This window comes from Anas acuta, chromosome 2 (genome assembly GCF_963932015.1).
Source record: "Anas acuta chromosome 2, bAnaAcu1.1, whole genome shotgun sequence".
NCBI lineage: Eukaryota > Metazoa > Chordata > Aves > Anseriformes > Anatidae > Anas > Anas acuta.
The window spans coordinates 41,911,569-41,927,334 of NC_088980.1; the positions used below are offsets into that span (position 1 = coordinate 41,911,569).

The following is a 15,766-nucleotide window of genomic DNA, read 5'->3' on the forward strand; positions in this document are numbered from 1 at the left end:
AGATGGCATAGGGAGACTTCAGTTGACTTAGTCCAGACTCACACCTGTCCCAATCCAGGAATTTTACTTGTGGTTACGCAACTGGCACCACTGTAAAGAACAGACATGCTGTGAGTCTTCATGGTAGGATCCAACAAGAGTTATGAACTGTGTTTACTTGTGGTAAAAGAACAGTAACTTCTCTGAAGTTAACTGACCACATACTGACTGTCAAAATTATGAGCTGCTTCACTGTCGGTTAAAGGGCATCAGAAAGGAAGCAAACACATTCTAAGATCTACACGATGCCCAACACCTTGTTTGTTTGATATTAATTCATGTTATCTTATGTTGGTGTCATTGTTGGAAATGGATTAGGTTGTATCTGCAGCATTTTTTTATTATTTTTATTTTTTATTTTTCTTTTTACTCAAAGCCAGATTTTTGAAATATGACATCTATTTTTCCAGGTACAATTTTGAGCACTGCGTTTTCAGCAAGCAAACGATAAAATATACAGATATGCATACAAACCTCAGCTGCATGTGCTAACTGAATACAAACTAAGCACAAATGGGCTTTTACTGATGTAAATTCTATCATTTGCTTGTACAAGTGACAGTGACAAACAACCACACACACCAGTGATTTGCATGCACAAAGCTAAAGTTTAGTCCTGAATGCTTTTTGAGACCGTAAGTGTCATACCCTGTTGACAGCATAGTTGACCTGAGAACATCAGCTTCTTAATCAAAACATTTCCTTGCAACTTCAGTTTATTTTCTTTATATTCATTACCATGTCTATTTATTTTTAATCTGTCATCAAAACATCTGGTCTTTGAATGGTTAGGCTGACTGTTGTCTTTTGCTGCACTATTGCTAATATGCTGGCTGGCATTGCTATTCAAGTCTGTTTGCCTAATTTTGGGTCTAATCCTACTCGTTTTGAAATGACTGGACATCTTTCCACTGGCTTTTGGATTGTACACTCCTTGGGGCAGGGCTGTGTCTTCCATTGTCTTCTGCAAGTGCAGCACTCAGTGATGGTGTCCAAGAAACACAAGTAGTACAATAACCTATTCTTTCAAGGAACAAAAGAATGTTCTTTTTGATGCATTGCTCTTTCATCTATCTTGAGTTTGCCATTCAAAGTCAGAAAACCATTTGCAGGGTTTTCACTTTCATCAGTTTCCTGGGTTTTTGCATCTTACAGTCTTCTCATGTAGCCTCATTAATTTGCTTCATATACAGTCATTCAAATGTCTGTTTTTAACTACAGTTGTGGGTAGAAAAATTAAACAAAAATATATTTCGTATGTTGCTTTTGGAAAATATACGATATCCCACTCAGCAAATGTCTCTTTAAAATTTCTGCTATTTTTTTCTATAGAATTTTGCAAAAACAGAAATAGTGGAAATGTGCCCTTTATAATTAAGTAGACATTGATAGCTCCAAAATACGCATATATTGCAATTATTCATGGAATTTTAAATTAGTTTGGAAAGGGAAAGTTCAGAAACACTTTTTTCCTCTTTCAAAGCCCAGTTCTTCATTCCACCTTGTAATCCTCATATTGAGGTTTAACCTCGGCAAAGACAGCAAGGCTAAAGATTAATTAACGTGGTGAAAACAACACTGTTTAAATATATATAGTCAACTCACGGGATTCAGCCACTTACAAATGATGACCTGAATACGGTCAACAAAACTTTAAGACCCTAAATTCATGTCCCAGCAGTCAAGTAGAAGAATAATTAATCATGTACATATTTGTTGTCATTTTCTTAGTCTTAACAAGGTGTAATGAATGATGTTTGGTCTTATTTATGCTTAAGCATATCTTATTTCTTTAATTTATGCTTAAGCATACTTACTTTTTTATCTAAGAAATTTGGTGAATTTAAATATATTTCCAGTCTAAAGAAGGAACAAGGACAGGATGGGGCATGCGTCAGCAGGGCCAGAGGATGAGCAGAAGTTGGAAAAAGGAGTCAAATTGAGCAGTATGCATTGATTTAAAAATTAAAAGAAGAGACAGTTTAAGAAAGTGTTCTTGTGCATATCGTTTACACAGATATTACCAAATGGATTGCTCATGTATTTTCATCATCAAGAAATTTCCCCAGACTTCGGTTTTGACAGTTTTAAACAAAACCCATCACCCCAGCTCAAAACCGTGTTTGCATATGTATGCTACAAAAAAAGAAGATGCTATTAGCACATTGAGCCCTTATGCTTCTCTCTCCTACGAGAGGCAGAAGTGGTGAGAATGAGACTGGGAAAGCCAAAAAAAAAAAAAAAGAAAGAAAGAAAGAAAAAAGAAAGGGATGAGTGGAGCTAAACAGCTGGCATTGTCCTTAGCCCATGGCACGTCTCAGCTCTGAGGCTCTTTCTCTAGGACCCCAATGGGTGTATCAGAAATAAGGTGTAGGAACACTTGATGGCATGGAAAACTGGGTAGGAGTTGGCACTGCTAGGACCAGCACTAGTTCCTACACAAATCTCTGCACTGAACACAGCTGAGCTGTGTGTGTGCACTTCAGGTCAGCTGGTGAAGCAGAAAAGCTTCAGTTCAAAGGGCCAAACCCACGTCTGGTCCTTGCAGTCTCTGTCTCTCCCCACCAGTGGCACTCTGAGCTCCTGTGGACCAGTCCATCCCCACCAAGCCCAGCCTGCCCACGGGGATGTTGTATCCCTTGCAGAGCATTTTCCTGTCTTTGTTCCCGAAGGTTTAATCTCTGTCAATGATGATTTGACCTCGATCAAGAAATAATATGAGCCCATTCATTTCTTCCTTGGTTTAATGCATCTCCCTTTTGGTTATTTGTTTCTAACATTTGATTATAGTGATTAAGTACCTTTCCCCCTGTTTCCTAAATGAATCGAACTCAGTGGATATTTTCCTTTTCAAAAGACTGAAAACTAGGTGAAATTATTCAAATTGGCACGGATCCAGGCATGCCACAGGAACTGAGAAGACTGCGGCATCGCCCAGTGAAAATACAGATGCTTGTACAAATTTCTCCCGTTTGCCTCAGAGCTGCATTTCCCTCCTTTGAGACAGCTTGCTTAGTCCTTCTGGTCCACCCAGCCATGTCCTGACTGACTGTGAGCCCAGGCCAACTCTTGGAAAATTCAAAGAAGCATCAATTCAGTTGCTGCTTCTTCCACCTCACACAGCAATTTTGAGCAGAATGATGCCTTGCGCACACCCTGCAGAGCAGATACTTAGGTGTTAAAATCGTGACAATCCTGTGGAAAGTGAATGCAGGAGGAATGAAACGCTGGCTATGGCCAGAATGGTTTTGTCTGTCAGTTACACAGAATATAAACTGCGAGGAGCTGTGTTCATGTTTAAAAGTCGTGAAGTTTATCAATTCTGTTTTGGCTTTCTAGAAAAGGAGCTGTAGGAGCTCAGGAGACCTCCCAGGGGCTACAGGATTTTTTGTTCCAAAAAAAGGAATGGAGATAAGTCTTTAAAAGGCTCAAAAAAAATGTCACTCAAGGCTTGAGTTGTGCAGCTGTTCTTTGTGGCTTCAGCACTTTTGAGTAAAAATGTTCGAATGCAGGGGAGAATTGATATTATCAAATTTGGGGGTGGAAAGCTAGAAGGCGAGATGCTTTTGAAAACGCAGCTTGTAATGTATCCATTTTCCTATCGGGCTGTGTTGAGAATAGTGGAATTCAAATAGTATTTTCAGCTTTTACTCTCTAAGCATATCCACAGCATGTCTTTACATCCCCATGCAACAGAATTATTTTAGGGTAGCATTTCCTACGCGCATACAATTATAGACTTTCTGAGACACAAAATACCTGCACAGAGAGATCTCCAAAGCTCCAGGAGCTCCCAGGTTTGCATCCGTGCAGTAAAGCACCTCAGAGAACAGGCGCAGAGATCGATGGGTGGGAAAATGACTCAATGAACATCTGTGTCAGCCACTTTGAAATGTATAGTACAGAGGGAATTATCGATAAGGTCAGAGTCTTCATGAGAAAGCAACTCTGTTTGCAACTCCCAAGCAAGAAACGAAATAGCTTGGAATGCAAGTTGACAGATACGGTGTTGAGTGAGGCCCCAAGGAGCTTGCGTTGACAACAGGAAACCTTTGATTTGAATTGTCTACGGGTGGTAAAAGGTCAAAATTATTCAAATGCTGAATGCAGTGGGTAGGTGAATCCTGAGCCAACAGATAGGTGAAGCAGCAGAAAGGCAAATGCTGCATCTCATACAATCATAGCTGTATTTTTATACAAAATTACATATATCCTACCAACTTGTAGTCGCCATTTTTGTACATCTGACATACAACATTTACTGTTTATCCAGACTAACAAATATGTGCTTGAAAAAGACATGAAAATCTCTTTGAAAAAGAAACATTATGCAAATAAACATCAATAAATAATTTAGTTTATTTCTGAGCAGTTATCTTAAAACTGCTCATAAGAAAGTGATAAAGAAATTGCTAAATGAAACAAATGATAAATGACCAAAAGAAGAGACCATGGAAAGGACATAGATACTTCCTAATTTAAGTACTCTGTGATCTCAGGCAAATCATTGAATTGTGTATGTCTTCTCATCGTTTCTGGCCTTATTAATTAGGACTACAGAGGATTCCCCTGCCAGGTGGCCTGCACAGAACACTGTACTATCGTCTGATCATAACCATGGACAAGAATGGAACAATGACACCGGGTTCTAGAAGAAATCTTTGCCCCTTTCCATCGAGTCATCCTGATTCTCGGCCTGTAATTAAATTCATAGTCTCATCACTCCCAGATTTTCATTTTCTGAGACAAGAAGAATGTCATTGTTCTTGAAAGGTTTGGCTTTTGTGTTTTAAAATGCCAGTTTCTCTGGAATCCATTTAGTCACCTACACCTGTTTTATAGCACAACCCACAGCTGCAAAATATGCAGGAACATGGAGCATGTGCTAATGAATTGTAGTATTGATTTCACCAGCAATATTTTAGTGCCATTTCTCTTGAAAAATGAACAATAGGCCTGGGCTCAGAAACTCTTTATGCATGTTGTGTATGGTTATAGACAGTCCATAGTCAGTAATGTAGTTTGTTATTCTATATAGAATTGAAAATATGTGCTGTTTTACCACAGTGAATGAGATGAAGCATCCATGCTATTTTTTTTTTTTTTTTTTGGTTTGTTTTTTTGATCTGTCAGCACATCTGGAGAGCATTGAACACAATATTGCTTTCTTACACAGACGGCCTTGCAGGGGTGGGTTGACTTGTCCTCCGGTGAGTCCCTGGGTTCTGCTTTTCACTGTGTTGGCTTCCAGGATTGTTGACACCTGGTGCAGGACTCTGGGGTGCCATTTGTCCACCTCAGCTGCCAATATTACTCTGTAGAGTTATGTTTGCAGCTTGACATACGTACTAAGTTAGCTGAAGGTACGGAGAACTTTGCATTATGCAATACTTCTTAACTGTTCAGTGCTGTGGTTTGTTGCATCACTAGGGTCTGTGGTACCACTCTTCTCTCAGCACTTACCAAAAATAAATCAGGCTGAAAGCTCAGTTGCTTCTGCTTGGACCCAAGGAACCCGATACTCGTCAGAAGGACCACTTAGTGGTGTGGAAGGAGGTTATTTCTCTTATCTCCTCAGCCTGCTAGTTGAGGTTTTGTCTTCCTGCCCAATCTGTTAGTGCTCCTAGATTTGTAGTTCCTGTTTGTATCCCAGAGTATGTTTGGCCAGAAGATCATCATTTCTCTCATGGAAGTTTGTGGTGATTTTTTAGACCCTTATCTTAGTCTGAGAAAATATGTTCTACTTAGGATTCTCTTGAAATCCACTAAATAATAGCAGCTGGGCAGAAACCTGGGTTGTGCAGAGAACAGCTGGGAACACTGCGGTATGTGTAATAATTGTTTGTAATAATTTTATTTTCGCAGTGGCGTGCTAAACCTTTTCCAGTACAAAAAGGAATGATGGGGAAAATAAAAGGACAAAAAGAAGAGAGGAAGGAAATGTTTGAATTCAAAAGCCAAGTACGGATCTTTGTACTGACTTTCGTACAGTCTAGGACCTGCCCTTCTCTTATTATGCATGAACATGTTCACTCAGATCATCTGAGAAGCTTCTGTTGGCTTTGGGGGTTAAACTTTCTAGGATTAGAAGCAGAGCGGTCTGAGTCAAGGGCCCCCACCTCTGGAATTAGTTTTCCTTGGTTCCCTGCCAATGTCCAGCCCCAGTAAGCTTCAGAGCACATGGCGAAGTGTTTGTATTTGGGTTAGCTTCCCTCTATTTTTAGATGGTTTGGGTTTGCTTTGAATTTTACTTTAGAGATCTGAAGACGGTAGATGGGGAATTGCCGTTTTCTAACAGCATTATTTAGTATCACCCATTGCGGGAAGGTTTCTATGTCATTTATTAGTAATCTTGGAAGAGCGTGCTGCAGCACCTGGATGAATGATATTTTATTTTTACTTCTACCTCACCGTTTTCCAGCCTGTGCTACTGGAAGTGCTTTGGCCCTACCTGGAAAAGCTCCCAAGCCCAGACTTTGGTTCCCTGTGTGCGGTGCTGGCCCTGTTGTGCATGGAGGGAGGTGGCGACTGCAAAGGCTGACGGGCACTGGGGTAACTTGCCACCCATGTGTGCTCGCAGCTTCACTTTAGGCAACTCTACAGTGAATTCCTTCCTTGCACGTGTTCTGTGAACAGCACAGCCGTGTGGCCAGGCCCCCCAGCGTGCACGCCTGCAGTCAGTGCTACTTTTTGGGAACAAGGCTAAAGCTCTGTGGGTGTCCAGGATCTTTAAATCCTCCCACCCCAAAATGTAGGCTATATTTAAATGATTATAAATAAGTGATTGTAAGTAGTATTTGACTACGAACTGCAATATTCAGGGCTCGATTGTCTTATTATTTACCTCAGCTTTAAACATTGATGCCGACAGTTTCAGTAGAAATGCTCCGTGTTTGCACCAACCTGGGAGGACAGTAGGGCCCGCGAGTACTCGATGTGCTTTAAGAATAGAAGAAGGATCTTTAGAGATGTGCAGTTTTAATACACAGCTTAGATTTGTGACAAAGAAATTTTTTTCTCCATTGCGAGATTAGCTCTTGCCCTTTGTCCAAGCATCACGTTGCAAGGAGACGTGTCCAGGTTCCCCCAGTAACAATCCTGATGGGGAATAATGGAACCCAAGGTGAAGAGCACGTGGGCATCCTGCAACACCTGAGGGTCACCCACGTACCAACACACCTGGGGACAGATTCTGTGCCGGTGTAACACAGCTCCTGAGGTGGTGGCCCAGTGCCTGTGGAGCGAGGAGTCTTGGCTGCAGAGGTCAGTGCCTGCTCAGATAGGGCAGATATGGGGCAGAGGTGTATCCTGGTGCTGCAGACTGTCTGTGGAGGTTTCCAATGAACTTTTGGAGCAGCTGCTCCCAGGACAATGTGCTGATATATTTAGGGTTGGTCACCTGGTGGTGCCCTGATTTAAGAGCGATCTGCTCTGCGCTCGGTGTGCACTTGCTCCCAACGAAGAGGGGAGTAGCTGGAGCGGTGCCTTGGCTCAGGCACCACCAAGGCGGTTCTGGGTTTGCTGTTAAACACTCTTAATGAGATTGCATTTTTCCCTACCATGTCCAACTTCAGGCTGAGAAGGAGGCTAACGCGAGGAACGAAGTCATCGCGTGCACGCTGCGGTCACGACCGATTTAACAGCTTCCACGCGATTTTTTAAAATTTTTTTTGGCTTTCTCTTTTATTTTTTTGGGGAGAGCTGGTCCTGCTGTAGCTTTCCTGCCTGAATCCGCTCTTGTTTTCCTCCTCAGCCCGGCTCTCCTTGTGCAGTGCTGCGTGGCGCCGGCAGCCTGAGCGAGAGGGAGCTCCAGTCCCACACAACCGCTCCGAGCAGCCCCCATTTGCCATAGCGGCTGGTGCCGGGGGGGAGCTGTGAGGGGAGGGGGGGGGGGGGGGGGGACCGGAGGGGAAAGAAGGGGGAAAATAAAATAAAATAAAGGCAACAACCGGCTCAATGCTCGGCTCTTCTCGCCGCCGGCACCTCGCACAGGTCGGAAACCGCTCGTTTCGCTTTGCTGTATTGCGCTTGCCTGGGCCGTGGGCAGGGGGAGGGGAGGGAAAGGAAAGGAAAGGAAAAGGGGGGGGGGGGTTTAACTTTTTCCTTGACATGACCGGGTTTTGGTCAGGAGCTCCCCGCCCGGCCCCGGCGGCTGCCCCTCGCCCCCACCCCCGGGCCGGCCCCCGCCGCCTGCCGCGAACTTGGTGCGCGGGGCCGCGGCCCCGGGGGCTCGGCCGGGCCGGGGGCAGGGGCAGGGGCAGGGGCAGGGGCAGGGGCAGGGGCACGGCCGGGGGCTGCCAGGGGGGCGAGAGAGCGGCTGGGTGAGCGCCTGGCCGTGCCGGGGGGGGGCGGCTGGGGGCCGTCGGAGCGAGGGCACAGCCATACACACACACACACACAGACACACAGCCACACACACACACACTGAGGCTCGCACAAAAGTGTGGAGGACCTAAGGGAGGCTTGCAGCCGCCGGCTCGGTGCGGCGGAGGCGGCCGGAGCCATGCGTGTCACGGCCTCCTGAGGTGCTGTGTGTGTGTGTGTGTGTGTGTGTGTGAGGAGGGGGGGGAGAAGAAAGAAAGAAAAAAAAAAAAAAGAAAGAGAGAGAGCGAACGGAGAAAAGCCAAAGAGAGAGAGAGAGAGAGAGACGCGGGGTGGTGTGGAAAGTGTTCGCCTGCTTTTGTCTCGCCACGCAGTGAGCTGGAAGATGGAGATGGATGTTAAGGGAGTTTCTCCGTGCCCGGAGCCCATCCCCCCGGCGGCGGGCTCAGCCGCCTGCCCGCACCAGCGCCCGCCGCCCCGCGATGGGCAGCCCGGCGCCGACACGGGCCCCTCCGCCGCCGCCGACAGCGGGCCCCCGGAGCGGCGGCACGGCGGCGACAAGGACGACAAGAAGGTAGGTGAGCTCCCCTCCGCGACACCCCCCGGCGCCCCCGGGGCCGCCCTTTGTGCAGCGAGGCGCCGGAGGTTGGCTGAGGACACGGGGGCGGCGGGGCGGGGAGGCGCCGGGCTTGGGGGGGGGGGGGGGGGGGCGGCCGCCGAGGAAGTTTGGCTCGCTCCTTCTTCCCCCCCCCACCCCGTGCCCCTCGCCCCCCTCGCCCGCCGCTCCGAGGGCCTGCTGTGTCATCGTCGCCCCGCCGTGGCCACGGGAACGAGGGAAGAGAATTGGGGCTGGGGGAGCCGCCCCCGGAGCCGGAGGGGGGCTTGGTTGGGCAGGGGGCGCCGCCGAGGGCAGGGGGGTGCCCGCAGACAAAAGCGCCGAGCGCTGCTACCGGGCGCTTTTGTCTGCGGGCACCCCCCTGCGGTGCCCTTCAGGCATCCCGGTGGGATCTCGGCGGTGAGCGGAGCCTGGGAAGCCCCCTCAGGGCAAGGAGGGGAGAGTCGTGGCGTGGCCGTGTCGCGATAGTCGGGCGGTGGCGAGGCGCGATCCGCCGGCGCCGCCTGCCCGAAAGTGGGGCGTGCTGAAAGCCCAGCGGTCCTCCCCGGGAGGGTGAGCGCCCCGAAATAGGTTCACAATCCGGGGAGACGGATTGCAAGCAGCCAAAAAGAAGCCTTGCAGCCTGCTGGGTTCCAGCCGCGTTTCTTCAACTAGTTTTCCTCGAGTTTTGTGCTGTTGCGAAGGGTGGCACAATGAAGGAATGCAAAGCAGCGATGCAATAAATTCATGCAGCGGCGGTGGCACGCCACGCGTCCGCATGGCCGGAGTTGCAATCGTCCTCCGAAACGCTGGGCATTTTGGAAAAACGCTCTCTGTAGCCGGAGACCCCCAGGTTCGTGGCGTTCACCTCGTCCACTTTTAGGTTTGTCACTGCTCGGTAAAATCCAGCCTATTGTTTTAAGGCACGGAGAGTATCCAAGACCGATCGCTCGAGCAGGGCCTGTACAGCTCAGGAAGGTGGATCCGGGGGGGTTCTGTTCTGAAAACGATACCTGGTGCTTTTCGTATCGTGGTAGATGCACGCAGAATTTCGTCTCCCCCGAGGTTCTGAATATTTCATTCTGTCGTCACTGCATGGCACTGTACAGAGCTGAACGGTCTGCGTGTCGGCGATTGTTCCTCGGATCCCTTCCCTTGCACCACGCTCCTTGATGGAATTGAACATGCATTATTTCCCCGTAATTAAAATGGAGAGCCAAGGTTGCCGTTCACGCGAGTTGGTTGTGCCAGCGCCTTGAGCGTTTAAAAACCCTGCCATCAGCAGAAATCCATGCTACTTTCGGATGTGCCACACAGCCTGTCTAATGTTGTACCGGTCGCGGACATGAGGAAGGCAAACAATGTGTGACTGAAGGTGAATGAATACTAGGGAAGGCCTGATTATCAATGGTATGGCTAATTAACGTCCTGCAGTATTGCAATTAACAATAATTAACAGTGTTGCTCTGTTTTATTTTGCATTTGCCTGATTTTTTTGGACATAGAAAGAAAAGTGCTGTGTTTTTCCCCACAGCTGTAGCCATGCAAAAGTACTGTGATAAATTCCCCTCCCCTTCATTTATTTTTGTTTAAATTCAATATCAGCTTCTCCAGGCTTGTCGTTGCCAAAGTGCTTGCAATGACTTTAGCTTGTATTTTTGGGAAGTGCTTTGATATTTCAAACCTCCCTAAATGTATATGTATCTTTTCTGGATGCTGTCCCAGGGCAACCGGTACCTCTTAGTAGTGCAAAAGTATTTCAGGTATCTGGTAAAATAGTGGCACTAGAAATATGATCAGAAGAGGAAAACACATTAAAGGCGCAGTAAAATCCAACAGTATCGTGAAAAAAATATTTACAGCCATAAAACAACCCCCCCACAAATTGCTCGAACCATCATTTGCTAGGAACTTCCTAAATGGGCTGAAATAACAGTACCGTTGTGTGGTTGACCCTTAAACAAATGCCCTGGGCACTCTGGTGCATGCTAGAAGTGGAAGTGCTCCACGTGGAAATTGTAAAGAGAGTGCAAGCTTGATTTCCTGACACGTGAATGCCTATCAATATCTAAATACTAAGATTTTACAAAATCTCATGATTCCACTGGCCGGGTGTGCTTTTTAGGATCACTCTTGAATTACAAAGAGCCTTACATTTTGTCATTCAGCTCCGTTTCCGTCAGAGGTAAAAAGAGAGCTTCCACCTAAACGGAAGTGGGTCACATCATATGTGCTCTAAAAAAAGTACTTTTTGTCACTGTCCAAAAGGAACATTGCTGAATTAACTGAATTATTTCTTATTTCAGTGGAAGGTATGACTGTGGTGCCATTTATACGGATATAGTTTTTTTTACCTGCCGTGTGTTCATTTTTTATTTGCTTTTGAACTTGGGTAAAATTCTGGAACACGTAGATAACTTGAAATGTGTCCCACTGTCTTCAGCTGGGATGCTGACACCCTTAAGTGTACTTAAGGGTGCTTAAGTGCTTTGTTGGAGGAAGACCTGGGTTGCCTCCTCCCCATTCTTCTGCCTTGAAGTTATCTCTGACCAATGCGTGGTGGCTACAGGTAACCTGCTGCTGCTGACAGGATGGCCAGAGTTTTCCCAGGGGAGCTGCCTCCAGCTAGGACTTCGAAGCCCTCAGCCACAGCCAGCGTGTTACACGCAGTCTTTCCACATGCTGAAGCTGCCAGGCCCTCCAAAAGTTGTTGCTCCGTAGGGATTTGCAGAAGTAAGCTTGCACACCCCAATAAGATCATTTTGTTTTGTTCTTGGTTTCCCTCGGCGTGTCTGAGGTTTGCAGAAATCATTTAGCACGGATGGTTTACAAGCACACCCAGAGCTTTCACTGTATGCCTCCATCCCAGATATGAAAACCCCGCGGAATAGCTCCAAGGTGAAGAACCTTCTGTGTATTTACATGGAAATGAGCACACCAAGGTTACAGCAAAAGCAAACCTATCTAGGCTGGGTACATTGTATTCCAGTTCAGAAACAATTTGCCAGGGTTTGCTATAAGGGGTCTGAAGTGTTGGGCAGGCTTATTTGGATGCCTTTTCCCTGAATGCGCCTCCGCGACGTCGCTGTGTGAGTGGTGCTCAGGTGTGAGCTCCTGGAGGGGAAAGCTGAGTGCTTTGGGGAAAAGCACTCAGTATTAGCTTGGGATTTCTGTTCTGCCGAGCACGTGGTGTGCTACAAAGCTAATGGTCAGCATCTGAGAGCCTTCCACTGGTGTATTTACAGGGCTGCTGCCATCAACATGAAGGTGATTGCTCACCCGTCTTCCACAAGCAAAGGCTCAGGAAGAGTGAGAGGATCTTCAGGGCGAATTCTCTTTTAATATCTTCTCTTATGCATGTAGTTTGGTTTGGTTTGAGAAGCTGTATGTACCTATGTGTTTGCCTTTCAGGGAAGACAAAGCCTGAGAAATGCAGTTGGTGCTCGAAGCACAAGGTGGGAAGTTTCTTTCTCGGGGGAGGCCAGTCCAGTCTCGGGTCAGACGTGCTTCTCTTACCGCAGGCAGTACCGCCATGCACAGGAGAGTAGTTCTCAGCCACCGTCTTTCCCTGGAGGTGTAGATGTTCTTTCAGATAACCCAGCCCACTGAACAACCTGAAGTTAAGAACCAAAGGCTGAAACTGCAATCAGCAGTGGATAAGGGGACCAGTCCAGAATGGGTAGGACAAAGAAAGCAGAGACAATAGGACCAGTTGCTGATTGTAGCAGCTTCTCTTATATGTTAACAGCTTCATATAATTGTGTAAAATGCAACATCTTGTTCTAGTGGGAGCTTCCAAGTGCTGAAGGCCTCTTGCCAGGTGAATCGTGGGCTGCGGTCCTGCCAAGACGTAATGCAGACACGAACAGTCAAGGTCAGGCCGTTGGCTGCCCAGGGACGGACAAATTCTTCCCACCCAGAGATGGGAGAAAATTTTACTTGTGGCTGTTGCTATCCTGAGAGATTGATGTCAGAGAGAAATCCCAGTGTATCTTTACAGTGTGGACAGAGCCGAAGAACAATGGCTTTTCCTCTAACTCATTGCTAAGAATGTTCCAGAAATCATTCCTCAGCCCAGCAATATCTACTCTGCTTTTACCACGTGCACTTTTAAGCACTTGTCCTTCGTTCCTAAGCTGCTCTTTGCCATGCTGTGGGCCGTCGTGACATACGTATTGATCTGCATAGCTCCATGTCTTCCTGATGAAGTTGTCCGAAGAGAAGCTTGCCCAGCGCTAGCACCTTGTTCTTCCAGAGCTCCCAGCGCCTGGTGGCTGACTGCGTGGTGGTGAGTCTGGCCCAGAACCACGCACCCAGGCCATGCTGAGCCCCTCGTGTTTGAGTCTGTGTCCTGTAGGCTGCCAAGTCACAGCTGCAGTGCATGGCCGGTGCCTCTGGAAGGGGGCTTGGCCCTTTGCATCGCTGCTGCGGGCAGCAAAGCTCCTCGCCATGCCACTGACAGGGTTCAGGGAGAGGGACCCAGGGGCCATCTGCCCTGAGGAGAATTTAAAACATTTCGGATTAAAAAAGTCAGGAGACGTAATTCACTGTGAACCGAGAGCCTTGCTTTGCAGGCAGGGCTACCTCTGCATTTCCATGCGCTTCATGTACTCTGCCTCTCACACTCCTCTTGCTGTCTAGAGAGAGAATCCTTAGATGAACCTAGGATTTTGCCTTATTACAAAACTTAGCAGATGAGAAGAGATGAGAAGAATAGAAAGAGAGACAGGGAGAGAAGAAAAAAACAAAGTGTTAGTACCTCTACTGAAGGCAAGACTAATGAACTCACTATATTAGACATCAGAGAATCTGTAAGGAGAAGAGATTTTGGGAATCAGGCCTCCTAATTTTCATAGCTCCAGAATTACTTGCTATCTCCTATTCTGCTATTCTTCCTTTTATTGATATGGGAAATAATGTTACCTGAAGTAGAATAAATGCACATTTAAAATATATTTTGTAGTGACATACTAAAAGCCTAGGGTGTGGAGAATGAGGTCCTGCACTGGTTTATGTTAGAGTTAAAGCATAAGGCTGGGGAAGGAGGAGCTGACTTCTGCACTCTGCCAGTGTCTGTACTGAAACAACATATGTGACAGCATATAGGAAAGGTTCTTGAAAATCTGACACAGTATTGAGACATCTGAAAGAAGAGTCTGCTATTTAAAACAGTTCTCCCCTTAAATAAATTGCATGAGAAATGTTTTGGCAAAGAGCGAGCAGCTGTTTAAATTTTTCAACCAGCTGATCAATAAGTGGATGAAGCTTGAAAAGCCGATCATACTCTGGAAGGTTCCTGGGGTAAACACAGCGATGTACATGGCGATGCAGAGATTTTATGAAAAGTAAGTACTACTCACAGTTAGCACAGAGTGAAATGAAGTGCATATGTAGTTGATTGTGTAACAAATCCAGGGACATAAACAATGAACATCATGGGTGGGAGCTAAACAACACTCTTGAGTCATCAGAAACAGAACCACAAATTTTGTTTGCAGAAGCCTGGCTCTCTGGCTAACGGCAAATTTGTCTTGGCTGCAGAGGGGCTGCGAGGATTCCCACTCAGGGGAAGATGCAGCATTGAAAAGGGCATTGTTATCTGCTCTGGGACATTGCCTCGACTCAGATGTAGTGGTATGTAGCTGTGCTTATGCACGCAGACTGGAAAGCAGCCCTATTCAAGACCGCACATGACAGCCCAGAGCTCAGCCAGGGCATGGCATGCCCTTCTCAAAAGCCCAGTATTCACAGGAACTCCTGGCCAAGGGTTGAGTGCCAGCTTGTAACGAATCCGAGGCTCCAAACAATGGATAATCAATGAAGCTAGAAAAGAACAATGCCCGTGCTGTTGCATGCTATTCCCAGTGTTTTGCTAGGTGCTCTCGGTGTTTTTACACCACCTCTATCTGTGGTTACAGCTCACCGTGCTGTGTTGCACTGTAGTCCTTACCATTCTGAGGTTGAGTTTTACTTAACAGCTAAGAACCAAGTATAGCGACTGGTGTGTGGACTGGTTCAGTTTTTGTTTGGTTCCCTCTCTGGTTCTTCTCTGCCTGGCTGTAGCCGTTCTGCTCACATAACGGCTGGGATTATTTCCCAGCAGCTTGTGCTAGGTGGGTCTCCGTAGTGACTAGCTGCCAGGAGTAATTATCCAGTACGGGCATAAAATTTGCACAGTCTCAGTAGAGTTATTAGTTTCTAACAAGCCGGGGCTCAGAAAATACCCAAATACTAAAGAAAATGGGACTGCAGCTGTAAATAGGAAAAAAATGGCAACACAGGCACTGATGATAATTTCCGTGGAAGCAGTGCTTGGATCAAGTGCTAATGGGATGTTTAAACATTATAAAGAAAAAGGGACAGACCTGAAAGGTATTATAAATATTAAGTATTCTACAGTTGTTTCTTTCCTTCCTCACTCCTTGCCATTTCTCCGTGGCTCTGGAAGTCTCCTCTGTCTGTTGTTTCATTTCCCCAAATTGCATTCTGAGCTATAAGGGGAATAAGAATTGTTCCAGAAACTATAGTAACCAGTGCGTCTTAACTGGGATAAAACAAGGCACAATTTGGCTCCTAGTGTGGACAAGGACTGCCATGTATAAAATTTGTTAGACAGCCATGATTTACTAGAAAAAGAGTAATTCTTCCATGCCTAATGGCTTCTGCCATGAGTTTAAATACAGCTGTTATTTTCATTATACATTCGATTACGTGAAGACCAATCTTGTTACAGAAGCAGAATGGAAATAGTTTCCTTGATTGAAAAACAAGTGTTGGGTGAATAAAAATTACAGACTCAAGCCCCAAAGC

The 15,766-nt window shown here is 46.4% G+C and overlaps 1 protein-coding gene and 1 long non-coding RNA gene across 10 annotated transcripts in view; both read left to right on the top strand.

The window, feature by feature from the left end:
- The first annotated feature begins 7,887 nt into the window (after positions 1–7,887).
- The window catches only part of RBMS3 (RNA binding motif single stranded interacting protein 3), a 697,130-nt gene continuing 689,251 nt past the window's right edge, over positions 7,888–15,766 (top strand). For 3 of the 9 annotated variants that reach the window (XM_068674446.1, XM_068674444.1, XM_068674447.1), the window contains exon 1: positions 8,587–8,935. In XM_068674446.1, coding sequence (XP_068530547.1) covers positions 8,747–8,935 — 189 coding nt within the window. In that variant the 5' untranslated portion in view covers positions 8,587–8,746. The other 6 variants (XM_068674438.1, XM_068674445.1, XM_068674439.1 and 3 more) reach the window with 4 other exon arrangements.
- LOC137852574 (uncharacterized) overlaps positions 9,314–15,766 on the top strand; it is a 41,780-nt gene continuing 35,327 nt past the window's right edge. Inside the window, exon 1 of the long non-coding RNA XR_011093939.1 lies at positions 9,314–10,366. This is a non-coding gene — a long non-coding RNA (uncharacterized lncRNA). The remainder of the gene's footprint in view (positions 10,367–15,766) is intronic.